Here is a 27,789-nt window from a genome sequence, read left to right as displayed (position 1 = left end):
GCTGGAGAAGTACATTTTCGCTGCATGCAGAGTTTGCTTTATTTTGTAAGCGTACTTCAGTAGCTTGCGCTGTGTCAAAAACATACAACTGTCCATATCCTGGAGAGGTAGAAGTGTTAGCATATAGTGGAGAGATTTGGTGAAAAATTTGCCCATGTATTTTAAAACAGTATGGTCCGTGGCCAGGAGGCCGAGTTATATGTGCACCCATGGAAGCAAACGGTAGAGAAAAGTTGTATTCTCAAATGTGTTCACGATAATTTTTAGCTTCTGTTTGCTGTGTAAGAAGCTGTTGTAAAGACACAGGTGGCTCCCGCAAAGGTGGTAAAGCTACTTTACCATTGTGGCAGCACCTCGAGTACTTCTTGGATGTACTATGCTCAGCAGGCCAGTATAGTGCATGACATGGAAGAGGACGAATAGGAATCGAGAATTGCTGTGTCGGCTGCGTGTGGGCAGGACCGGTTTTGAAGTGGAAGCAGGACGAACCAGAAGAGAAATATATATAAGAGATTTTGCAGGAAATTAGGTTTTACTGAATTTCTAATACCAGAGAACAACATATGTTCAGAGATTCATTCTTGCCTAGTCAATGTCTACCAGGACTTGTCATTTCATGTGCCACAGTTAAGAGATGAACTGAAAAATTCCACCATAGTAAAAGATAACCTAAGATCTGGCAGGCCATCAACAACAGTGGCAGAAGAAAAATGAAGTAAACGTTAATGGGTAAGTCAATGAGTGTCATCATGAGAGGCACTATATGGGTATGAGTGAGATAAATCCATTTCTTCATGTGCATGTTGAGCTCCCAGAATGCAGAATCCAAAATTGAAGCATCAATGTTTCAAAGATAATCTCAGCTTAGTTCAGGCTATGAGAAATTTGTTACTACAGTCCTTACTTAACAAGGCAGACAGATGAAAACATTGCGACAAGGTATCAGTGTATACATATAACATGAAAATATTACAAGACAATACATAATCCATATAAAGAATTTATTATCATATATTTTGCTTTGTATATACCATAAAATATTTTGTGATGAATGCAGTTCTACAAGTGCAAGTGTAGGGATTTATACAGCAACATCTAGTGGCACACAGTGGAATTCCTAACTGCCTATGGTTAAATAAGATGGAGCAAGCATTAGACAAAAAATGAAGCACTGCAAATAAATGGAAGAGATTCTTGGATTTTGGGAGCCTATGGATCACTTGAATTATCTCATGAACTTGATGGCAATACCTTTTTCCATCACAACACAATTACATGTGCACAAAATCAAACCAAAAATGGTTCCCTTATGGCATTGTGGCAACTTTATTTTAAAGAGTGCATTTTGTCAGCAATGTGGAAAAAATGTTGACCCCCATTTGACAATGATGTCTCTTTTGACAATATCTACGTCTGGAGGTGGAAGCAGTCCAGCCAAAAAATTACATTTTGTATTAAACCCATGTGGTTTGTCGTGATGGTCGAGAGAAATTTTAATCTCATGTTCATGAAAGGCGGCCATTCGTTATCTAAGCCACTCAATCCAGTTTAGGATCACAGAGATTGTAGCCTGTCCTTACAGCATCCAGTGGAAGGCAGAAACGAACTTGGAAGGAATGGCACTGCATCACTGAGCCCATTCAACCACATGCCCACACTAGCTCATGCATGACCAGATTAGAGCTGGCAGTTAAACTAATGTGCGTCATTGGGACGTGGCCACCTAAAAATGACATTATGGTCCCTTTGAACAGACTTGGCCATTTATTAATATACTGTGACTTAATATGCAAAAATCAGTTAAATTCAATTTAGTTGGTAATTCTTCAATATTTAGGCCCTGTAAAGGACATGGTGGTGTCCATTTCAGAATTGGTCCCACCATATGACTATTTATGTAAGCATAAAACCCAGCTCCACTCAATCTAGGCAAAGGAGAAAAGGGTTTTGACAAGCATTGCCATCTCAGGTTCATACTGCCATTTGCCCTTGACACTGTTCCTGCTTCTTTTCAGACATGGTTTTTGAAGACAGTGAAGTTTCACAAGCCAAGCTGGAGCTTGAAATTGAGCAAGAACCTGAAGTGCCAGTCTGGTTTGACAGCGATGAAGTGGAAGAGACCACCTCAGATGAGGTGAGATTGTATTTGCATAATTTACAGTCACGCTTTTATTGGCTTTCACCGTTAAAAGCGCTGCAGATTTTCTGGTTGTTAGGCTTATAGCCATCTGACCACCCACAAAATTCCCTCTAATTTTCACCTGCGTGTAAAACAACTACTATACCATCACTCCTCATTATCATTTATTCTTCACAGGTACAGACATCATTCTTCGATAACTTGGTCTGGTGGTCATGGGTACCTGAAGTGGAAGAAAGGGATGACACAGATGGTGCTACTCGTAGAAGAAGGAAATTAGTGTCAAGGCGAGCCAAAAGCGGTGAGGTAGAAAGGGACAAACACAAAGGCAGAATGGATAAGGAGGGAAAGCCCCAAAAGGAGAGGACCAAGACAAGGCCTCAAGAAGAAAGAATCCAGAAGTCTCAAAAAGAAAAAAAGGACACAGCACTGAGGCTGGAAAAAAGGCAAACCAAACCATTCAAAATACTCAAGGACAAGAAAAGAGAAGGGCGCAAGGAAGAGGTGCTTGACAAAAGGGACGAGCACAAAGAGAGGCGCAAACTGGGACAGGACAGGGAGAGAAGCATCGATCACAAAGGAAAGAAAGAACACAAAGAAAAGAAGAGTGGACAGGATAGGGTCAAGAGTGAAAATCACATAAAGCGTGTACATAGACATGAGAAGAAAGGACAAGATCACCTGAAGACGACAGATACCAAGAAGGACATCAAACAGAAGCACGAGAAGATTTCAAAAATCAGTGACCAAAGGAAACACATTGAACACAGACACGAGAAGAGTGGAAAGGAAACCTCAAAGAAAAGTGACCATAAGACGCATGTTGAACATGGGCATGAGAAGACTGAAAAGGACACCCCAAAGAGTACTGAACACAAGCAGCACCATGGTCATGGTCATGAGAAGAGTAGAAAAGAAACCTCAAAAAGTATTGAGCACAAGAAACATGATGAACATGGACATAAGATGACTGAAAAGGACACCTCAAAGAGAAGTGGCCACAAGAAGCACCATGAACATGAACATGAAATGAGTGGAAAAGAAAGCTCAAAGAGTAGTGACCATAGGAAACATGGTGAACGTGGACATGAGAAGACTGGAAAAGACACCTCAAAGAGTAGTGACCATAAGAAGCACCATGAACATGGACATGAAATGAGTGGAAAAGAAAGCTCAAAGAGTAGTGACCATAGGAAACATGGTGAACGTGGACATGAGAAGACTGGAAAAGACACCTCAAAGAGTAGTGACCATAAGAAACATGGTGAACATGGGGATGGAAAGACTGAAAGGGGCACTTCAAAGAAAAGTGACCACAAGAAGTACCATGAACATGGACATGAAAAGAGTGGAAAGGAAAGCTCAAAGAGTAGTGACCATAGGAAGTATGGTGAACATGGACATGAGAAAACTGGAAAGGACACCTCAAAGAGTAGTGACCATAAGAAACATGTTGAACATGGGCATGGAAAGACTGAAAAGGACACCTCAAAGAGTAGTGACCATAAGAAACATGTTGAACATGGACATGAGAAAACTGGAAAGGACACCTCAAAGAGTAGTGACCATAAGAAACATGTTGAACATGGGCATGGAAAGACTGAAAAGGACACTTCAAAGAGTAGTGACCATAGGAAGCACCATGAACATGGACATGAGAAGAGCGGAAAGGAAAGCTCAAAGAGTAGTGACCATAGGAAGCATGGTGAACATGGACATGAGAAGACTGGGAAGGATACCTCAAAGAGTAGTGACCACAAGAAGCACAATGAACATGGACATGAGAAGAGCGGAAAGGAAAGCTCAAAGAGTAGTGACCATAGGAAGCATGGTGAACATGGACATGAGAAGACTGGGAAGGACACCTCAAAGGGCAGTGACTATAGGAGGCATGGTGAACATGGACAAAAGACTGAAAAAGATACCTCAAAGAGTACCGATCACAAGAAGTATCACAAACATGAACATGAGAAGAGTGGAAAGGATGGTGACCATGTGAAGCATGGTGAACATGGACTTGAGAGGAGTGGAAAAGAAAGTTCAAAGAGTACTGACTATAAGAAGCATGGTGAACATGGGCATAAAAAGAGTGGGCATGAATCCTCCAAGCACGGTGGCCACAAGGCACACAGCCTCAAGGGAAATACTTTCACCCTCCAATGGGACAAATTCATTTTTAAAACAACAGAGGGAAATAAAACCCGCTAGCTGACGCCCAGAGGAGAAGCCACACGAGGCCTGCAAGCTCCAAGTGGCATATTTTTTTTCTGCAAAGGTTGGTTCAAGGACTTTCAGGAGATGTGGATTTCTGTTCTTAAAGGGAATGAAAACCGGCGTGATTATTTTGGAGATTTGGCCTTTCAGGGTCAAAAATAAGTGGGCTACCCAACCTCCAAGTCCATCACTTAGGATAAGCCTCAATTGTCTGGACAGTGCGAGATCTTCACATCAGTCCACAAGAGTTGCTCTTCTATGCCTACCATAATGACGTACTTCTGCCAGTCTTGATTTTGTAGCACCCTTTGAGGTGAACACCGTACGTGAATGGATATTTTTTTCTGTTTGAAGTGCCGGCAGGTTACGTGACAGGGTCAGACAGAGGAAATGACACGAGTGGAACATGAATCTGTGATCTGCCCCATTACGCCCACCGGGCCACACCGCCTGCTAGACACAAACTTGCTGTTTCTTGCTTTTGGTTGCTTAGAACATTCACCCCAGTGAAGCTTTTAATGTACTCAACCCAGATGGCCCATTACCTGCACAATTTGCATGACAAAGAGAGAAGAAAACAAAGTGTCAAAGCTTTGCTACCAGCGGAGGAAAGCAGTTTAGAGTAGGAGTGCCCAGTGACTCCAACCCAACGGCAGGCCTTAGAGCAGTACCCTCGGGGAGGGCATCAGGAAAACAGTCAAACCACAGGTGGCGCACGCACAAAAACTCAGTGAAATTCAGTGGACGTTTAAAAACAAGGCCTCTGTCTGCTTTTATATTCCTTGACATTTTCTTGTTTCCCATCTCACCCTGCTATCAAAGCCAAAAATGTGCTAAAGCTTGCAATTTAATGAAGTTTAAAATAAATTAAATTAAAGAAAGACTGCTAATAAAGTTCTCTACACTGCATTGCCAACTGTTGTCTATTTCCACAGCACAGTGTGGCACAGAGAGGAGACTGGAGTTTCCTTATGTTGTTTCCCCTGCCTGTGTTACCAAACAATACATCTTTAATTTAGACAGTGCCTTTCAAAAGTGAACATCAGCCTATTGTGCCATTGTTTTCAGAGGTGTGGATTAAACTGGTAGCACGGTAACAAGGAGGTCACACCGCGCACCTTTCAGATGGGTCCCTTTCTTCGAATAGCATCAACGGTTTCTGACTAATGTGGCTCTTGTGCTTCAGATGATATTGTCATTTATCTTGTTCGTTGAAGATCTTTTCATTTTTTTGTGATCAACTTTTAAGATCTCCTTTTCTATGTTTCAGCGACAGTATTTCTCAGAATTATACTTATGTGGTATGGTGGGCACCTCTCTAAATGAGTTCAGGTGTTTCACACCAAGCACAGAGCCACGCAATCTCCATTGACAGTGTAGGCCAAGCTTATTCGTGCGTCAATGATCTGTGCACTAGGTGAATACCGAATTCACCTTAATGGTGGCACCGGCCCTGTAGGCAGCAAACAGCTGGATTAGAACTAAATGGACACGTCTTTATTTAGAGGTTTCTGCTACTGGATTGCACGCTCAGACTCTTTTCTACTTGGCTGTGCGACTGAGCCCTGCAAAGGAGCGGCGTACCAGTATGTGTGCCTCCTGCCTTATGCCCAGTGCTGCTGGGAAAACAACAACTGGTGAAATCTTTACTTCAATAAAATAAGTATTGCGTTAGGTTACTTGTTACTTTAAAAAGTGATCAAGAGTACATAACGCAGGTACTTTCAATGTGTTAACCCCAACACAGCCCCCAAGATTATGCTGCTGAGTTTAGCATTTGAAATTTCAGAAAGATTTTCAAACCAGGAGAAGGAATAATGCAATCTCCTGAGCATTTGCCTCAGGAAATGTATCTTCTGAGCACTTCTACATGTGGCTGCTGAAACAGCGTACAAAGCTAACACGTGAGCAGGTAGCCGGAGTGCAACGTACACGCGCAGACTACATCATTCACAAGTGTAACACGGTTAAGGGTTTACATGGCCAAATAACAAGGCTAGTTGCAGAGAAATCTCCCTCTAATAGTCCGGCTTCTCTAACCAGAATTTGGGTTTACGTGGCATTTTAGAAACCACGGGGCTATTAAAGCACACTGCAGGTGTGAATGAGCGCAGGTTTGATCCATTCCAGCTCATTGAAGAGCTTCTCAAAAAGAAGAGTCAGCTTAGTTGAATCAACATTGAAACCCAAAGGATCTCCACAACACCATTTCTATATTAGATCCTGTTAAATCCCTTCTATAGTTTTTATTGCATTTACCAATAACACTAACGCCTCATTCGGAGTCAGTTAATAATAATAATAATAATTCTTTACATTTATATAGCGCTTTTCTCACTACTCAAAGCACTCAGCAATTGCAGGTTAAGGGCCTTGCTCAAGGGCCCAACAGAGCAGAGTCCCCTTTGGCATTTATGGGATTCGAACCGGCAACCTTCCGATTGCCAGTGCAGATCCCTAGCCTCAGAGCCATCACTCTGTCTTGCTCCTAATGCTGCCCTGCCAGAAAACGTTCTAGGCCCTGCAACCCTAAGCTTGAATTTGGTGGATTCAGTAAACGGATGGATGGATGGATGTAAGAATATCTACTGACTTTTGGACAGCATGGGTGGAAATTCTTGGGCAGTTCCAGTTCCAGTTCTGATGAGCAAAAGAATTAGGGCGAAACACGTGTCGCGTACTCTTTGCATTATTTGACAGTAAACTATTTCAACCATATATATATTCATTGCATTCATAGTCCAAGTCTCGATGACCTGAATTGTGTGGGTGGTTACCTACCAGGTAACGTTTGTGGTTGGTCTGCCCTCAGCAAACATCTGCCACGGTGCCCTCTTTCAGTTGCGAGAAGCAGATCATGGAATGTTGCATAGTTTACTGTCAAATAATGCAAAGAGTACACGACACGTGTTTCGCCCTCACAATTCAGGTTGTCGAGACTCAGACTACGAATGCAAAGAATGTAATCACTCCGGACCTACAGGCTGGCAAATAAACGAACCACACGCCATGGCGCAGTGTAAAGGGGCTTCGTCTCTGACGCTGATGTCCGAGGTTCAATTCCCCGAGAGGGGAGCAGCAGAGAGTGTACGCCTGATGAGCCCTAATGAGGGCGAAACACGTGTCACATACTCTTTGCATTATTTGACTGTAAACTATGCAATATGTATATTATATATATATATATATATATATATATATATATATATATATATATATATATATATATATTATATATATATATATTATATATATATATTAGTATGTCTGGGGTGAGAAAGGCCAAGGTTTACGACCAGAAGAATACCCTACCATCCCTATGATCAAGCACTGAGGTGGGTCACTGATGATGAGGGGATGTTTTTCTGCTGCAGGAACTGCCAATCTTGATCATCTATCTGGCGCCATGGATTCTTAGTAATAGCAGGCCATTTTAAAGAGGAACACAATGCCTTCTTTTGAGAAAAGCCTTGGTGATCATTGGACAGTCCAGCAAGACAAAGATCTCAAGCACACCTCAAAAGTCAACCAAAGCTTTCTCAGTCCATGGATTAAAATTTCATAAAAAATATCTTTAGTGGGATTCAAAGAAGGCAGCTGCAAAACATCGATCGGCTGGAGGCTTTTGCACATGAAAAATGGGCAAAGATTCCAATAGTGATGGGCAAGAAGCTTTTTAGCTAATTAGAAATTCTAAAGACTAAAGGATGTTCCACAAAGTACTGAAGTTACGGGGTGAATGAATAAGTGTGCATGCACATTTGTAAAAAGAATGACATTTTTCATTTGAGCTCAAAGCTAAGTCAATTTACCGTCTCGCAATAACTCAAGTCAAGTCAAGTTGGGGAGCATGCACTGGTGCAGTGTGTTGCCGCACCCGCTACATGATGCAAAAACTCAGGATCCCAGTTGGCAACCCCCCAGGCAGACACGCGGTCCAGTCCCACCCTCCGGAAATGACCTTCTATCTGCCGCAGCCAGGTGTTACGTGGGCGACCCCTTGGACTGGTTCAGCCACACGGGTCCACAACAATGAAGATCTTACGAGCTGGATCAACCTCGGGGAAATGCGCCACATGGCCGTAGTGCCGTAACTGACGCTCCCTCACAATGCAGGTAATGTGCCTCATTCGGGACTCCAAGAGCAACACAAAGTCAAACCAACAGTACCCAAGGATTTTCCGGAGAGACACAGTACCAAAGGAGTCCAGTCTTCATATAGTAACCATATAGCAAAACAGGTAGCACCAGGACCTTCATCCTTTTGCATAGATATCAGGAGCACCACACACCCCTTTCCAGCGACCTCATGAACCCCCCCATGCTCTCCCAGTCCATCTACTGACTTCATAGGAAGAGTCACCAGAGACATGAATGGTGTTTAAAGATGTGTTTTCTTGTATACTTTACTTGATTCACATCACTCTAATGTCTGTTGAGGTGACAGGGCTGAATATTTCCAATTGCAAGTACATGGAACAGAACATTCACTACACCTCAAATGGCTGAAGCGAGTACCTGAGCCACTGTACTAATGTTGCTTAAGAGGCAAAACTAAAACACTTTACAAGTTCAATTGGGTGGGGGGGGGGGGGGTCGGAGAAGAAGGGTCACATGTGCACAAGCTTGTCAAGAAACCAAAAAAAAAAAAGATCATAAAACAGATTTTATAGTTTTTTGTTATTTTACCTACATCCACATTTCTCTGCAATCATGTCAGGTTTGTAAGACACTTTAGTTCCATAGTCATCAAACTCTGCCAAATACGCAGATTTGTACTGCACTGGCACACAGCAGGGGGGACGCACCAAACCAGGTCCCTTCTCATGCTGCTTTATGAGCAGAACCACGTGATTATTGGTCGAGTCAATGTTTGTGGGCTGGGGAAAGCCACAGTGGCCCTGGCAGTTGTCAATTGCCAGTTCACGCGGATAAATAATATGAGGATATTCACCCAGCTGTACAGTGAGTGGATGCAACATGCACGGCCCTTTCCTGCCTTGGCTGCGGTCAAAGCGAGACAGGCGTCTCGTCTGTCGTCCCCAACAGTCCAACACCGTCTGCAGGGCTTTGAGCAGGAGCAGGGTATGGTACTGCCGTTTCAGCGTGTTATGCCGTTGCTGAACAAATGGCACATCTACAAGACAAGTCATTGAGAAAAAAGAAAACGATAACATTTCTAGGTTTTCAAAGAATCTGATGCCTATTTTTAACATCAAGTCAACGTAAAATAATAAGTTCAGGGTTGTTACTTTCTCGTATACAAAGTATAGGGAAAGTATTGTAATCGTCCAAAAAATATTGATTTCGAGATTTTGATTAATCTCAACGTTTTAGACCTCCCCAAGTCCGAAAATACAATTTTTGGAATTATGTTCGTCCGAGTGTGTCTGTAAACATGATAACTTGACAACACTTTCATTTGGGTCAACCAAGTTTTGTATACAACTATTAGGTACAAAACGTAGATTTCTATCAACTTTTGGGTTATTTCCACTAACTGGAAGTGGTACTTTCAACTTTACTTTTATAATAATTGCTCAATATATTATTAATTTGATTTGTTGTTGATGGTTCTTTAATGTACATAATATAAATATAATCATTGTCCTGCGGTTTACTTCTCAAATATCCATCCCCATATCTGAGTATACGAGAAAGTCGAGGGGAGACAACTCCCGATTTTTAAAGATGAAGTTATTTCTTCCCAAACATGGTTTATATGTATTTGGAATGCAAAAGTTTCTTTTGGAGTTAAGCATTATCTGTAAATTTTAACAAACGCATAGCTATTCATAGAGTTTTATAATTGAAGCCATGGAGCATCAACAGAAAACAAAAGCTTAAAAACCTACCAGATACAGTGCATCCGGAAAGTATTCACAGTGCATCACTTTTTCCACATTTTGTTATGTTACGGCCTTATTCCAAAATGGATTAAATTCATTTTTTTCCTCAGAATTCTACACACAACACCCCATAATGACAACATGAAAAAAGTTTACCTGAGGTTTTTGCAAATTTATTAAAAATAAAAAAACTGAGAAATCCCATGTACATAAGTATTCACAACCTTTGCTCAATACTTTGTCGATGCACCTTTGGCAGCAATTACAGCCTCAAGTCTTTTTGAATATGATGCCACAAGCTTGGCACACCTATCCTTGGCCAGTTTTGTCCATTCCTCTTTGCAGCACCTCTCAAGCTCCATCAGGTTGGATGGGAAGCGTCAGTGCACAGCCATTTTAAGATCTCTCCAGAGATGTTCAATTGGATTCAAGTCTGGGCTCTGGCTGGGCCACTCAAGGACATTCACAGAGTTGTCCTGAAGCCACTCCTATCATATCTTGGCTGTGTGCTTAGGGTCGTTGTCCTGCTGAAAGATGAACCGTTGCCCCAGTCTGAGGTCAAGAACGCTCTGGAGCAGGTTTTCATCCAGGATGTCTCTGTACATTGCTGCAGTCATCTTTCCCTTTATCCTGACTAGTCTCCCAGTTCCTGCCTCTGAAAAACATCCCCACAGCATGATGCTGCCACCACCATGCTTCACTGTAGGGATGTTGCCAGGTTTCCCCCAAATGTGACGCCTGGCATTCACACCAGAGAGTTCAATCTTTGTCTCATCACACCAGAGAATTTTCTTTCTCACGGTCTGAGAGTCCTTCAGGTGCCTTTTGGCAAACTCCAGGCGGGCTGCCATGTGCCTTTTACTAAGGAGTGGCTTCCGTCTGGCCACTCTTCCATACAGGCCTGATTGGTGGATTGCTGCAGAGATGGTTGTCCTTCTGGAAGGTTCTCCTCTCTCCACAGAGGACCTCTGGAGCTCTGACAGAGTGACCATCGGGTTCTTGGTCACCTCCCTGACTAAGGCCCTTCTCCCCCGATCGCTCAGTTTAGATGGCCGGCCAGCTCTAGGAAGAGTCCTGGTATTTTCGAACTTCTTCCACTTACGGATGATGGAGGTCACTGTGCTCATTGGGACCTTCAAAGAAGCAGAAATTTTACTGTAACCTTCCCCAGATTTGTGCCTCGAGACAATCCTGTCTCGGAGGTCTACAGACAATTCCTTTGACTTCATGCTTGGTTTGTGCTCTGACATGAACTGTCAACTGTGGGACCTTATATAGAGAGGTGTGTGCCTTTCCAAATCATGTCCAATCAACTGAATTTACCACAGGTGGACTTCAATTAAGCTGCAGAAACATCTCAAGGATGATTAGAGGAAACAGGATGCACCTGAGTTCAATTTTGAGCTTCATGGCAAAGGCTGTGAATACTTATGTACATGTGCTTTCTCAGTTTTTTTATTTTTAATAAATTTGCAAAAACCTCAAGTAAACTTTTTTTCACGTTGTCATTATGGGGTGTTGTGTGTAGAATTCTGAGGAAAAAATGAATTTAATCCATTTTGGAATAAGGCTGTAACATAACAAAATGTGGAAAAAGTGATGCACTGTGAATACTTTCCGGATGCACTGTACGCCCATTTTTCAAAGCCAAGACAGCTAGAGCACCGAAGAGTATCTCAAGATTATACAAACATTGCAAAATAAATTATACATGTCATTTTGAGCAAAACACACCAATATTATGAGATTCAGCTATTTTAAAAGAAGACCAGCTGTGCATGCTACGTCAGTGCTGCTCGTCTCCCTCCTCAATAATCTCTGAATCACACTAAACTGGTCCTGCCACATGCTTGGTGGTATGTTGATTTACTTCCATATTTATGTGAGAGCTCCACCCAGGGAGGTCATTGCTATCATACAAACAAACACAAAACGCAGCATTACCGCAAGAAAAATTGTAGAAGGAATATGTGATAAAATGATTATTTCTAGATGCCTTTTATTATCACGAACATGCGTCAGAACCATGAAAGGCATGTTTTCTTATATTGAAAGTTTTGTCGCGTCAACGTAAGTTTTTAGGCTTATTTTCCAGTGATATACCAAGCCCCGTTGCTTCCATTATTAAACACCTTTCCAGGCTACATAGTTGTAGAAAATGCTCAACTTCAGAACACAGTTTCGCGTGGCAAATGCACATCCATACCATGTTTGTGAAGAACTTCAATACAAAAAAATAATGAACGTATCCATATATAGCTTTTTTTTTTTTTGTTACTTAATCCATGTAGTGTATGGAAGATTATTTGGGCAAAAAATTAAATGTAATCAAATGTGTTAAATATCAAATGCAATACATTTGCTAGTTGGCTTTTTAATTTTGGAATGGTATTATCATGTCATAATTAAAAATATAACAACCAAACGGTCAATGGTTTTTCACTACGCCATGCAATTTTCATATCCGTTGACACCCCTCACCCCATCTTTTGATGCTGATTGGTCAATTGATTACTTTTAGTTTTGGAGCGTTTAAAGCACAGATGTCGAACTCCGGTCCTGGAGGGCCGCAGTGGCTGCAGGTTTTCATTCTAACCATCTTCTTCATTAGTGACCTTTTTTTTTTGCTGCTAATTAACGTCTTTTGCCTTAATTTTAATTAACTTGACTCAGGCCCCATAGTTGTTTCTTTTTCCTTAATTAGCAGCAAAACAATAATGAGACACAAAACGAGCTGCCCACACGACCAGCTATCCACAATCCAAGGTCTCAGTAAGACTGATCTCTCAGATCACCAAAATATTTTGACGGTGTTCTTAGAAAAAACAGAAAATCAACAATTTTGGAAATGTCTGCTGTGGCAGAATGAGAGCAGCACCAAGCCATGGAATTAACTAACTAGTTTAATTAACAGCAAGAATCAGCTTCTCATTAAGAAACTGGTTGGAGTGAAATTGGTTGGAGTTTGAAGACCCAATTTAGTTGGTCATCTGTTGGCTCGTTTCACATCTCATTTTTGTTTGGCTGTCATTTAATGAAGAAAGGAATCAATTCAGAGGACTGAATCCTTAAAAACAGGGCTATTAAAATGAAGGGCAAAGGAGTTAATTAACAGTGAAAACTGGTCACTGATTAGGAGAAGGGTTAGAATGAAAACCTGCAGCCACTGCGGCCCTCCAGGCCCAGAGTTCGACACCCCTGGTTTAAAGCGTGGTCTCAAATCGAAATGCAATACATGCAGACAGTGTTCGTGTTCAGGTTATTTTACGCCATAGGTCAAACTTATTAGTGCATCAGCCGACTGCACGGTCACTAACCTGTGCAGCTGGGTGTTCCCACCATTATGATCTGCACCCTAGACGAATGCCTAATTCACCATAATGGTGGTTGCCGGCCCTGCGTGCAGAGCTACCACAAAGTGAAATGCAATACATCTGCTTTCCTTTAAGTTATGACATGCTATCTATAAACAGGAATTAAAATGTAACAAAAATGCCTTTCTACTGCATTTTAAACTAACAAGAATATTGTGTGCCATAGTGAGAAACAATTGATTACTTGGTTAGTATGTTTTCAATTATGACAGAATAAAACTGTGCCAAAATTAAATAGCACACTTGCATATGTATTGTATTTCAATGTAATTAACAAGTTGGATTGCACTTAAGTTTGCCACAAATAACCTTCCATAGTAGTGATGGTTGAGAAAAATTTTGAAGAACAGAGATAAACTTTCTGGTATAATGAGCATTTAAGGAGACCAACGCTGGACCACAGCAGACACTAAAAAACGTCCAATGAATACATCTCACATTACACATGATGTATACTCCACATGTCAAGTCATTCACACTTGTTCGCATGGGAACAAGTTTTTGAATTGAAGACAGAACTCTTGACCAATGAATGAGGAGAACAGGAGGGTCTTCAATTCAAAAGCTCACTCTCATGTGAACAAACATTCCTCTGCATGCACTGCTGATTTTCTGGAAGTAATTATTTAACAAAAATGTTTACTGTATATACTCGCGTTTAAGTTCTCCGGCGGAGAAGTTGGGGCTTGATTTTATCGTATAATTTCCAGTATTTTATAATGTCGGTCGTATAAGTCGAATGCAGAAAACTCACGCTATTGGTCCAAGAGATGATATGCTAATGCCCACCTGAGTACGGAAGCATATTAGGGCCATGGAGAAGAAGAAAAAAAAACAGTATGTAGAGAATAAAGTCAATTTCCACTTTAATCTCGATACTTATGTCGAGAATAAAGTCAACATGTTGACAAGATATTTCCACTTTAATCTCAAAGTTTGCTGAGATTAAAGTCGACATGTTGACTTTACTCTTATAGTTTGTCATTACAGTAGAACGTCGTAAACATAATTTTAAAATCAGTTTAATTTACTTGATTTTCTCAAACCCCGTCATAAGTAATGTAGCACATTAAATGCTTTATGTTAAGTGTTCCCATGTTACTTGGTACATGCTTCTTAAACTGACTTCCTCTCTTCGACTTTATTCTTCACTGTGTCCTTATTTTTTTTCCTTCTCCGTAGCCCTACTACGCTTCCATACATGAGAGAGTAACCACAGAGCACACTGCCTTTTTTTTCTATACATTGTGCCTTCATGACCACACAGTAATACCCAAACTATTCCGAAGCGACGTTTGCACTGTTTAGTGCATCTCACACCCTCATACACCTTTATCGTAAAAGCATCTCTTATCTACGATGGAGCGTTCGATCAGAAGCAAATAAGAAGCTGGTTTTAAATTAAAAGTCGTTGAAGTAGCAAAAGAAATCAGTAACTGCGCTGCTGTAACAAAATTTGATGTGTCTGAGAAACTGGTGTGAGATTGGAGGAAGCAAGAAGATGTAAAAAAAATAAAGTGTTATATTTTTGAACAGGCGTATAAGTTGGGGTGTGATTTTATGATCGATTTTTTCGGGTTTCAAGACCCGACTTATATGTGAGTATATACGGTACATTCTGGTCGTTGTGAGCAAACGAGTGGATGACTTAATGCGGAGATTAGGCAACACAAGTAATGCAAGATTTTTTTGTGCACATTTTTATATCATTTGTTGTGGTTCAGCAATTGCCTCCATAGACGTCTATTCTATCAGAATGTTTGTTATTTCCGTTCTCTGTCAAAAGATTATAATTTTTTCTCGGCCATTACTACAAACCACATGGAGTAACTAAAATACAAAAAAAAAAAAAAAAGTAATTTTAGGGTAGACTATGCCTTTAATTTGTATTTGTTTGCAGTATGATTGTTTTTTTTGTCCACAAATACATTTGAACAGGGTGGCACGTGACAAAGTAGCCCCGCTCATGGTTAGGAGGCCCATCGTGGTCTTAGTAGCAGCAAACATACTCAAGTGAAGCTAGCATTTTATTGAGTATGTTACAATTTCTGTGCACATGCTGGAGACAAGACAGATTGTATTCATTGAAACAGTGCATTTCCATTATGGAGCCAAATGTTCCTACAAGCTCCTTCAAGCTGACATGTGAAAGACTGGGGAACAAAATCCCATTGTGAGTGCTCCTGTGAAAAACTGGCATACTATTAGCCTTGAGGGCAATACACCAATACCAAGAAAACAATCCGTCAATAATCCAGATGTGGTCATCAACTCTGTGGATCATTTGGTAAAAAGTCCTCGTAGGACATGTTTGACAGACAGATGTGTCACAAAAGGTCATTTGGCGTGTACACCATGATTTGCCAGCTACTTTTTCATGCACCACCCAGTGTCTTTAGTATCTCTGGAAAGCTGGACATACCTGTGCTGACCTGCTCCATGCCTTCACAAAGCATTCCGGGATAAAGGCAATACTGCAGAAGTCTTCGCAGCTTGGGAAGAGCATCATGCTTCTGTAGCTCTGGGTGTTCAGATACTGCAGCTAAGGTGGCAGCTAATTTTCTATTCAGTTGGCCTAAATGGTGCCTGTCCAAGTGCAGCTCTGCACCGTGGTCCACTGTGCGTGGTGAGAAACTGAAGAGAGTAGGGGAGTTGGACTCCAGAAGGAGGTGCAGTTCAGCAGGAGAGGAGGAGATGTTCAGATAGAAATGTCTGCCCGTCTTTAGCTGGGCCACGTCCCAGTGCAGCTGGGTTTTAGAAGGGATGATTACAGGTTGACCCTCTTCACTAAGGTCTCCAGAAGTCACCACTGAGTTTAAGAAGTTCTTCAGCTCTTCTAAGAAGCTACAATTCTTTCCCAGGGGTGTGGAATTACTATTGAAAGTAGAGGAAGCCAGATGTTCAGAGCTTAAGACACAAAGTAGAACCCAAAGCATCTTGATGAATGAGTGATGAAGTGTAATGAACATTTCAAAACGTATTGCAAAATACAATACAATAAAATGTACGAGGGGGAGTAAAGCTAAAGTGAAAATGGGATTTATCACAAAATGGAACGAACCTTCACAAAACTGCTCATGCCACTTCTCACTGTCGTCTCCACCCTTCTCAATGCACTAGCGCTACCTGCCTGGATTTCAGCAGAATAAAAGGTTTTGTTTTGTCCCCGCAACCACTCCTGCACCGCTTTCTTCACGTCGCCATCGGTCTCAAATCGACGACCACCCAGATGATTTTTTTTTAGCAGTCCGAAAAGGTGGAAATCACACTGTGCCAAATCAGGAGAATAAGGAGGATGTGGCAATATCTCAAACTGAATTCAGTTTCTCCAGATGAGCCTTGGTGTTCTTAGCAGTGTGTGTGTGTGTCATTGTCTTTCAGCAAAAGGACTCCTTGAGACCACAGTCCCCACCGCTTGAATCGAATAGCAGGCTTCACATTGGTCTCCAGAAAGTCACAGTAACAAGCACTAGTGATTATAGTACCCCTTGGCATGTAGTTTCGACAATAACTTGGGAGCACAAGTGGTGGCGAGGACAGGACAAAACCTTTTATTCTGCTGGAATCCAGGCAGGTGGCGCAAGTGCATTGAGAAGGTTGGAGACTACATTGAGAAATGACAGCAGCAGTTTTGTGAAAGTTCGTTCCATTTTCTGATAAATCCCATTTTCTAACTTTAGCTTGACTCCCCCTTGTATATCAGAACACATAAAAGGTTTAGGCAATGTGACCGTTCCAGATGCAATAGACTAAGTAGTGGTGGAATGTCTCATCAACTTTACTCTATTTTGGTTGGATGAAAATCAAATTCCAAATTGAACATAACATTAACAAACCTGCCAATCCAGTTCTCCCAGGTTCTATCCTGTCAACATCAGATGCAAGGCATAAATTAACCCTGCATGGGACGTACAGCTTCCATTCCCTCAGAGACATTCACAGGGCTAATTTCAAATTACCAATTAACCTAACACTTACATCGCGGAGATATGGTGTGTTTACAACAAATAAAGCTAAGAAAGAAAAAAACACACAAAACAAGACAGACAAAGTAAATGATGCTGTTCCTCATGCACTAGGAAGCAGAAAACATAAGGAATTCTGCTACTATAAATGGAAAAAAATGTAAAGGGAATCCTTCCTAAAACAGACTTATACCATATAAAGGCAGCTCTAGATATTATACACCAGGCAAGAGCATTAAAACAAATTAAAAAAAACAAACAGTAACTAAATGGGATAGCGCTCACTACAAAAATCTTTAAATTAAAAAAAAGTGTATTTGACTATTTTCTCTCTATAGAAATATATATATATATATATATATATATATATATATATATATATATAGAAATATATATATATATATATATATATATATATATATATACACATACACAGTGCATGCAGAAAGTATTCACAGCGCATCACTTTTTCCACATTGTTATGTTACAGCCTTATTCCAAAATGGATTAAATTCATTTTTTTCCTCAGAATTCTACACACAACACCCCATAATGACAATGTGAAAAAAGTTGACTTGAGGTTTTTGCAAATTTATTAAAAATAAAAAAACTGAGAAAGCACATGTACATAAGTATTCACAGCATTTGCTCAATACTTTGTCGATGCACCTTTGGCAGCAATTTCAGCCTCAAGTCTTTTTGAATATGATGCCACAAGCTTGGCACACCTATCCTTGGCCAGTTTCGCCCATTCCTCTTTGCAGCACCTCTCAAGCTCCATCAGGTTGGATGGGAAGCGTCGGTGCACAGCCATTTTAAGATCTCTCCAGAGATGTTCAATCGGATTCAAGTCTGGGCTCTGGCTGGGCCACTCAAGGACATTCACAGAGTTGTCCTGAAGCCACTCCTTTGATATCTTGGCTGTGTGCTTAGGGTTGTTATCCTGCTGAAAGATGAACCGTCGCCCCAGTCTGAGGTCAAGAGCGCTCTGGAGCAGGTTTTCATCCAGGATGTCTCTGTATATTGCTGCAGTCATCTTTCCTTTTATCCTGACTAGTCTCCCAGTCCCTGCCGCTGAAAAACATCCCCACAACATGATGCTGCCACCACCATGCTTCACTATAGGGATGATATTGGCCTGGTGAGGAGCGGTGCCTGGTTTCCTCCAAATGTGACGCCTGGCATTCACACCAAAGAGTTCAATTTTTGTCTCATCACACCAGAGAATTTTCTTTCTCATGGTCTGAGAGTCCTTCAGGTGCCTTTTGCCAAACTCCAGGCGGGCTGCCATGTGCCTTTTACTAAGGAGTGGCTTCCGTCTGGCCACTCTACCATACAGGCTTGATTGGTGGATTGCTGCAAAGATGGTTGTCCTTCTGGAAGGTTCTCCTCTCTCCACAGAGGACCTCTGGAGCTCTGACAGAGTGACCATCGGGTTCTTGGTCACCTCCCTGACTAATGCCCTTCTCCCCCGATCGCTCAGTTTAGATGGCCGGCCAGCTCCAGGAAGAGTCCTGGTGGTTTCGAACTTCTTCCACTTACGGATGATGGAGGCCACTGTGCTCATTGGGACCTTCAAAGCAGCAGAAAGTTTTCTGTAACCTTCCCCAGATTTGTGCCTCGAGACAATCCTGTCTCGGAGTTCTACAGACAATTCCTTTGACTTCATGCTTGGTTTGTGCTCTGACATGAACTGTCAACTGTGGGACCTTCTATAGACAGGTGTGTGCCTTTCCAAATCATGTCCAGTCAACTGAATTTACCACAGGTGGACTCCAATGAAGCTGCAGAAACATCTCAAGGATGATCAGGGGAAACAGGATGCACCTGAGTTCAATTTTGAACTTCACGGCAAAGGCTGTGAATACTTATGTACATGTGCTTTCTCAATTTTTTTATTTTTAATAAATTTGCAAAAACCTCAAGTAAACTTTTTTCATGTTGTCATTATGGGGTGTTGTGTGTAGAATTCTGAGGAAAAAAATGAATTTAATCCATTTTGGAATAAGGCTGTAACATAACAAAATGTGTAAAAAGTGATGCGGGTGTGAATACTTTCCGGATGCACTGTGTATATATATTAGATATAGATATATATATATACATATACAGTCATATGAAAAAGTTTGGGAACCCCTCTCATCCTGCAGCATAATTTACTTTACTTTCAACAAAAAAAAAAAAAAAAAGATAACAGTGGTATGTCTTTCATTTCCTAGGAACATCTGAGTACTGTGGTGTTTTCTGAAAAAAGATTTTTACTGAAGCAGTATTTAGTTGTATGAAATTAAATCAAATGTGAAAAACTGACAGTGCAAAAATGTGGGTCCCGTTGTAATTTTGCTGACGTGAATGCCTGTCACTGCTCAATGCTGATTACTTGCAACACCAAATTGGTTGGATGAGCTTATTAAGCCTTGAACTTCATAGACAGGTGTGTCCAATCATGAGATATAAAGGTATTTAAGGTGGTCAATTGCAAGTTGTGCTTCCCTTTGACTCTCCTCTGAAGAGTGACAGCACGGGATCCTCACAGCAACTCTCCAAAGATCTGAAAACAAAGATTGTTCAATCTCATGGTTTAGGGGAAGGCTACAAAAAGCTATCTCAGAGGTTTAAACTGTAAGGAATGGAATCAGGAAATGGAAGGCCACAGGCACAGTTGCATGTTATACCCAGCAGGTCTGGCAGGCCAAAAAAAATACAGGAGCGGCATCTGCGCAGGATTGTGAGAATGGTTACAGACAACCCACAGATCACCTCCAAAGACCTGCAAGAAAATCTTGCTGCAGATGGTGTATCTGTACATCGTTCTACAATTCAGCACAATTTGCACAAAGAACATCTGTATGGCAGGGTGATGAGAAAGAAGCCCTTTCTGCACTCACGCCACAAACAGAGTCGCTTGTTGTATGCAAATGCTCATTTAGACAAGCCAGACTCATTTTGGAACAAAGTGCTTTGGACTGATGAGACAAAAATTGAGTTATTTGATCATAATAAAAAGCGCTATGCATGGCGGAAGAAGAACACTGCATTCCAAGAAAAATACCTGCTACCTACTGTCAAATTTGGTGGAGGTTCCATCATGCTGTGGGGCTGTGTGGCTAGTTCAGGAACTGGGACCCTTGTTAAAGTTGAGGGTTGGATGAATTTAACCCAATATCAACAAATTCTTCAGGATAATGTTCAAGCATCAGTCACAAAGTTGAAGTTACGCAGGGGTTGGATATTCCAACAAGACAATGACTCAAAACACAGTTCGAAATCTACAAAGACATTCATGCAGAGGGAGAAGTACAATGTTCTGGAATGGCTGTCACAGTCACCTGACTTGAATATCATTGAAAATCTATGGGATGATTTGAAGCAGGCTGTCCATGTTCGGCAGCCATCAGATTTAACTGAATTGGAGAGATTTTGTATGGAAGAATGGTCAACAATATCTCCACCCAGAATCCAGACACACATCAAAGGCTATAGGAGGCGTCTAGAGGCTGTTAGATTAGCAAAAGGAGGTTAAGTAAGTATTGATGTAATATCTCTGTCTGCACCTGTCTAATTTTGCTATGATGCATATTGCATATTTTCTGTTAATCCAATAAACCTACTACTGTTTCCATAAGACATGTCATATATTAAAAGGAAGTTGCTACTTTGAAAGCTCAGCCAATGATAAACAAAAATCAAAAGAATTAAAAGGGGTTCCCAAACTTTTCATATGACTGTATATCTATATCTAACGTCACACATGTGCGAGTAGCGGACAGCTAAAGGGCACATATAAGAGAAAAATTATAAAATATTATGCGTGACTAATCAAATATTTAAGTAAATATGCGTATATACAAATGGAAGTCTTGGCAAGGATTTTACAATCATCTTGTTCCAAAATGCAAAACAACATTGAGAAAAGTGAGAAAGTACATGGGACCGCACCTGTCATCGACCAGAGAGGAGGAATTGGTCTGGAATTCATTCGGCAGGAGCAGCAGCAGCTCTGGATTCACAATGTTGTTACACTCGTCTAACCAGATGAGTCGTTTTTGGAGATCAGGAAGTGAAAGAGGAGAGCCTAATGCCGTTGAAAGGAAGAGTTAGAAAAGTATAGCAGGAAAGCACTTAACTTGAGACAACACGTGCTGTAGGACATATCATATTACTCTGCACTTGGGTTACAGACATGCTCAGTAAGTGATCAAATACTGTACTGAAAGGATGAGTGCTACTTCCAACTTCAATCCTTCAGTCTGCCAGGTGTGGAGGACTGCAAGTTAAGCCAGCAGGCAAAAAGATGGAAAAGCCAATATGAAGTTACTTAACAGGACACCAGACCTGCATGTGCTTGAATGTACCATGGCATAGAATTCAATCCATTTAAGTACATCCTTAGAAAGTGCACTGTCACTTACTTATAAGCGAAGTGTGCAGTACACAAATACAGTGCAGTTAAATCAAAACACTACGCAGTCCAAACTTAATGCTGAACACAGACTACAGTGTAAAATCCACATACAGATAATCAAATTTGCATATCTACAGATTTCTTTCTTTTTTTTTTTTTACCGTTTAGACAGAACCACTAGGGTGTGTAGCAGCCACCCAATTCGACACAGACAGACACAGGAGGCACACTGATAAAAACACAAATGTTTTTATTGTTCTTCACCTCATGGGAAACGCCTTCCCTGTTTCCCACAGGCACAACACAGTCCCAACTAAACACAACACAAAACTCTTTCCTTCTTTTTTCTTTTTCCTTTTCTCCTCTACTCCTCCCAACTCTGGCTCACCGAATACTGTCCGCTGGCCCCTTATATAAGGCACCTTGGAAGTGCTTCAGATGCTTGTTGCCCCACGTCGGTGTGGTGGAAGAACCGTCCACACAGGCTCAGGAACAGCTGCAGCACCCCCTGGCGACACCTCTGGATCCCAACAGGGCTGTAGACAACTCCTCCTCCCAAAATGCCCTGTGGGAGTCAGAGGCACTGCTGCAACCCATGGGGGCTGCCGGGGGAGGTTACGCTCTGACCACGATTGCTCCCCCTGATCCTTCCAGCAAAGAGGTGTCCTGTCCGGGTAAGGATCCCGGCCATCTGTGACACTGTTCTGTAGAAATTAGATCCTGAAGACATCCAGATGTGAAACAATTCATGTAAATGGAGATGTAATAAGCAGAACTCTGCTGCAAGACTGACCTAGCAGAGCGACCACCCAGCCTAATTGCTGTGCCTCTGAGAAGCACACATTCCCTTGGAGGTTTGTACATTATTTTTTGTTATACAGCATTAAATCACAGTGGATGGATTTAATTTGGCTTTTTTGACACTAGCAAAAGAAAAAGTGCACACAGATCTCTGCAAAGTGATCCAACTGAATCACAAATTTAAAATACAAAAATAATTTATGGCATAAATATTAAGATGGCCGTGGTATAACGTATGGACACAACGGGCACTGGCAAGGGGCTCACAATGTTTCTGATGCTTATGCATGTTTGTTTTGCTGTCAAAACAGGGGTCCCAGCACACTACTTTTGGGGGCCTATGATGCTGTTAAGATGGCCCTGCCCATCCTCCTCTGTCATCACTGCTGCAGCCGATTGGTTTCAGAAGTCACAGAATTACTTTCATTGAGATTACCAGTTTGGTGTTTCCATTGATTGCAGCACAAATGCAACTGAATGTGGAAGAGCCGACTTGTGGGAGTCACTATGGTGGGCTCACCTACACTATGAAGACAAAAAAGAACACTCAAAGCAACTCCACGAAAAAGGGGCCGAAAAGCACAAGACAATGAATGGAGACAAAATGTACCCAAGTCAATGAATACTTCTTGGTGTCCAGTTAAGAAATGGAAAGAGTATTAACAGGGGCTGAAAATCTGCCTAGAGCCGACTGTTAACAAAAGGTTAGTGATGGTGCAAGGAAAAAAAAAAAAAAAAAAAACTAGAGAGGGAGAACACCAAGAGACCCCTGAAAACAATGAAGGAGTCACAGGTTACAGAGGGAGACATCGGAGAGACTGCTGCAAGGCACATGGGAGACACTGAAGTCAGCCAGTAGAAAGTTCTACAGTCTGAGGAGACCTCAATTCAGATTTCTGGCCATTGAACTAAACAGTAAGTTTGAATGCGGCGCATTATGAAAAACACTCCATCCCACCCTTGGTTTATTGTTATTATTGTATTAGGGTTTACTATGCTTATCCAGGGCCACTTTTTAACACCATTCCCTGGGTTGACTATCTTACTATCTCCAGATTATTGATGATTATATTTATGCTAATAGTAATTGGATTGTATGGACAACATATCTACGCCGCTGCTGGGGGGCTTGTTTTGTTTTAGACGTGCTCGGTCTCTAGGTATGTCAGAGGACTGGGACTTTGTGAAGTGGGGCCCAGCCTGAAGTGGGGAGGCAAAATGGGAGGGTGTGGGGAAGAAAGAGAGCAAGCTATCTGTAATTTATCCTTTTAATCTTTATAATTATTAGTACCAACGTAACAATAGGCTTCATGGCAATAACTCCTGGGAAAATTGGAAATTAAGGTCAAAGCTGTCTTATTTTCAGTTAAGACTACAAAATGACAACAAACGTTCAGAAGCAATGTCTCCAAGACTGGACAGTTAACTTTGTGAGATGGAATGTTAAAGGGCTGAATCACGAATTAAAGAGAAAGAAAGTATTTTCTCACCTAAAAGGTCTAAATGCTAAAATAGTATTTTTACAGGAGACCCACTTATTAAGCAAGGATCCATTCTGGCTGCACAAAAACTGGACTGGCCAAATGTTCCATTCCAGCTTTACAAAAAAAACAAACAAACAAACACACACCATCCCCAGCGTGAAGCATGGTGGTGGCAGCATTGTGCTGTGGTGATGTTCCACTGCAGCAGGCCCTGGAAGGATTGCAAGTTTACAATGAAAGCACCAAACTAGGGAGAAATCCATGGTGGAAAACCTGATGTGGTCTTTAAGACAACTGAGCCTTGGAAGATCTGCTTTCCAGCAAGAAAACAACCCCAAGCAACACAGGAATGGCTTCAAAAACAACAATCTGAATGTTCTGGAGTGGCCAAGTCACAATCCGCATCTCAGTCTAATTGAGAACTTGCACCTGGACTAGAAAAAAGGCTCTTCACTCACAATCCCCCATGACACCTGAGAGAGCTTGAGCAGTTTTACAAAGGAGAACAGGGAGAAAGTGCAGCATCCAGGTGTGCAAAGCTGATAGAGAGAGGCCTGTTTACACCAACTCAAGGCTGACATGGCTACCAAAGGTACATCTATCTATTAAATACTGACGTAAAGGAGTGTGATCAACTATTCTGTGTTTTATATTTGTAATTTGGACTACTCTGCAGTTGTTTATTTCCACTTTGACATTAAATTGTCTGAGTGTTTAAAGAGGCCAAATTTAATCCACTGTGATTCAATGTTTATGTGAAGAAAATATGAAAACTTCCAAGGGATGAATTCTTTTAATTAGAGCCGTCTATTCATTCTGCAGTGCACCACTGTGCAAGTAAACTTTGATTAATCCACCAGGAACACAAAGATCTGATACAGTGTCCATCACTCTTAATGAATTACCCACTCCAAAATTAGTGGATGTTGGTGGCCCACTGTCAAATGCTAGCCCCTTTTACCTAAAAGATAAACCATATTTGACCAAGCATCACAGCAAACTGTAGGGGGGGGGAATACTTTCTACTTCTATTGTCTGTAGAAACAAATACAATGGCTACTTATTTACATTGTGTAATGCTTCATTTCCACGCTGTGTTTAGTGTTTAATTTGTATTTCTGTTGTTTTCATACTATATATGTATGGGTTCATATTTAGAATCAAGTCAATGCAGGAGAACTTGGTCATCAGACTTTTAATAAATGTAGAGAAGGTGAACTCACCATAAGTGCTGTCGGAACTCTGTAGGGAGGCTATGAGAAGGATCTCTGCCTGCTTTTGATTTCTCAAGAGCTGCTCGGCATTCACAATGAGATACTGGGTCTCCATGGAAATGCATGCTACCTGAAAACCAAGAGAAGTGCCAAGAATCCTCAAGGGAAATTCAGCTGAACACATGCTAATGAACAGCAGAAACCTGCTTCACCAACCTGCTGATCCTGGGATGAGGTGCTGCTCGTAAAAGAGAGGTTTAGGGTCTCCCCTTCATTGAAGGCTGAGCCAGGGAGGTAGAAGATAAGTAGAGACGCTAGTCCATTCTGGATGGCTGGTGTCTTCCTAAACCTGAGATGAATCTCCAGCTCATGTTGTTGCACTACCAAAAAAATAAAAATCAATTAGGTTCAATATACGAGTGGAAGAGCTTCAAAAAGGCACCCACTTGGGCAAGAGAATATCAGGGCAGATGTAAACTAGTTGCCCATTTAGTAACAGATAATATGGAAAAGTCAAGCATAGTTTTCACACTTTTACACTGGACACATGCCTTCGCAACTATTGATATACTACTGGTTGTCAGGCTTTCCCATGTACATTACATTGTTATAAAACATTTTTTTCCAGAGAACATTATTCTAAACCTGGGTGAGAAGATGTTTGAACCCCACACCACATTTACTGTACATCACCCTTGCATTATTACCTTTCACAAGCTGCTCAGTCAGCAGGCTACCATCCTCATGCAAGAGATATGGCAGGGTTGACAGAAGGGCTGCCTGGTCTCCTTGGCAGGAGCCAAACTGCAATGGATTCCCTTGCTCTTCTTTTAGCCAGAAACGGCGAAGGTCTGCAAAAAGCTGCCCACGACGTTCCTCCATTGAAGACAGACATCTGTCCTTTGTCTGTGCAGATGGAAGGTTGAAGCCTTCTCCTTGGAAATGCTGATCCAGAAACCCTCTTCCCAGAACTCTCTGTGGCAACGAATCATCTCTAGAAGACAGTAAAGGAACAACTTGAAGGATGATGAACATCATCAGGAAAGCAGCCTTAAAAACATTCATGGCGGCTTCTCCAAGGAAGTGGTGTAATAAAAGCAATCAGGTTGTCTGCTTAAATTAAAAGGGCCTACAAGTGCTTGAAAATGAATGTGCTAAGACAATAAAAAAATTAAAATGACGGTAAGGGGCTTTTGTCAAAGGGAAAAAAAAATAGAGAAAAAGGAACAAGAAAAAAAAAATCCTGAATCTTGTCCAAAGCAAAAAAACACCCACTCAAGTAAGATGTAAAAGTTTGGACAGTAAGAGGAAAGTAAAATCTATTTTAGTCTGCCTACATCAGTCCTAATGAGAGATTATATAAAAAAAAAACAAAAAAAAACAAACATGAAGGCAGCAAAAGATCAAATTGAAAAAGCACGGTATGATTGACAGACCAACACATATTCGAACAGAAGCATTGCCATTCCAGTTAAAGTAAGTTTGCAGACATCTTCCATTCAGTGTCTATGTGTACAAAGGCTGTTTCTGGGTTTCAGTAAACGCTCGGTCCGATTCTGCGATATGTAACTAAACAGCCCTAGCAGAATTGGACGTGTGACATCTCCGACCCCAATGCTGCAGGTCTGGGAGCTTATTAGGCTGGGTTATTCCACATGGAGTTGTGATAAGCACTTATGTGGAAGTGCATTTGTGATGGGAAAAAAAAAATATTTGCAGCAAGGGTCATGGGAATGTGAAATAAACTTCTAAGTCTCAGTGGCCCTAGTGGTTCTAAAACATCTGCTTCAGACATTTGGCTAACCTACCAATTAGATAAGCAAACAAAGTTGAGGAATTGAAAGTTCTCTTCTCCTTTGTAAAATGCATGATGTTCTTATATATATATATATATATATATATATATATATATATTTAAAAAAAAATTTAAAAAAATAAAAAGGGAGAGGGTGCAAGTGAATATCAGCTCCCTGCAGCACAGCACCAGTGATAGGACCGCACAGCCACTGCTCCAGGCGCTATAAAGAAGAGAATGAACACATAAATCCTCCTGCAGCCCTCCTCCCTATTTCAATATTTCAAATTCCTCTCAGGCTAACCCATAACCTCCTCAAAATAACAGACCCACGGCAACCCAATACACACACACACCACCTAACCCCTCTGTTCCGTTTATACTGTACATTTTTTTCTATTTTTGTAAAAGAATTTTTGATCCACTGAGAATTTAAGCTTTGTAATAAACAACACACTGTCTTCAGAATGTTGGCAGAAATTCAAGCTCAACTGCAGCTACAGAAAGAGAAGTTTAGTTCCTGTCAACCCACGCCCCAAGCTTCTTGG

General features: G+C 41.3%; 2 protein-coding genes across 2 annotated transcripts in view; one reads left to right on the top strand and one right to left on the bottom strand.

Annotated features, from left to right (window-relative positions):
- LOC114663174 (sarcoplasmic reticulum histidine-rich calcium-binding protein) overlaps positions 1 to 4,407 on the top strand; it is a 52,122-nt gene extending 47,715 nt beyond the window's left edge. Inside the window, exons 6-7 of the mRNA XM_028816925.2 lie at positions 2,016 to 2,134; positions 2,318 to 4,407. Coding sequence (XP_028672758.1) covers positions 2,016 to 2,134; positions 2,318 to 4,348 — 2,150 coding nt within the window. The 3' untranslated portion in view covers positions 4,349 to 4,407. The remainder of the gene's footprint in view (positions 1 to 2,015; positions 2,135 to 2,317) is intronic.
- A 4,557-nt stretch (positions 4,408 to 8,964) lies between these two features.
- Positions 8,965 to 26,707, bottom strand: amh (anti-Mullerian hormone). Its single transcript, XM_028816438.2, has 6 exons — positions 26,154 to 26,707; positions 25,663 to 25,826; positions 25,456 to 25,576; positions 21,482 to 21,617; positions 16,000 to 16,451; positions 8,965 to 9,491 (listed from the first exon to the last, which is right to left on the bottom strand). Exons 1-6 carry the CDS (start codon positions 26,509 to 26,511, stop codon positions 9,040 to 9,042), a joined length of 1,683 nt encoding a protein of 560 aa, XP_028672271.2. The 5' UTR covers positions 26,512 to 26,707; the 3' UTR covers positions 8,965 to 9,039.
- Positions 26,708 to 27,789: the final 1,082 nt, after the last annotated feature.

This window comes from Erpetoichthys calabaricus, chromosome 12 (genome assembly GCF_900747795.2).
Source record: "Erpetoichthys calabaricus chromosome 12, fErpCal1.3, whole genome shotgun sequence".
NCBI classification, from domain to species: Eukaryota; Metazoa; Chordata; class Cladistia; order Polypteriformes; family Polypteridae; genus Erpetoichthys; species Erpetoichthys calabaricus.
Note: the sequence above shows the minus strand (reverse complement) of the source record. Positions and strands in the feature narration are given on the sequence as shown.

What these genes read in the sequence shown, in the direction of transcription:
- amh (XM_028816438.2), bottom strand. Translation starts at nt 26,511, where the DNA reads ATGAATGTTTTTAAGGCTGCTTTCCTGATGATGTTCATCATCCTTCAA. An exon ending in GACTGAGCAGCTTGTGAAAG is followed by an intron (nt 25,827 to 26,153) that starts GTAATAATGCAA and finishes TTTTTTTGGTAG; the next exon opens with TGCAACAACATGAGCTGGAG. An exon ending in TCCTCTCTGGTCGATGACAG is followed by an intron (nt 16,452 to 21,481) that starts GTGCGGTCCCAT and finishes TACTTTCAATAG; the next exon opens with TAATTCCACACCCCTGGGAA.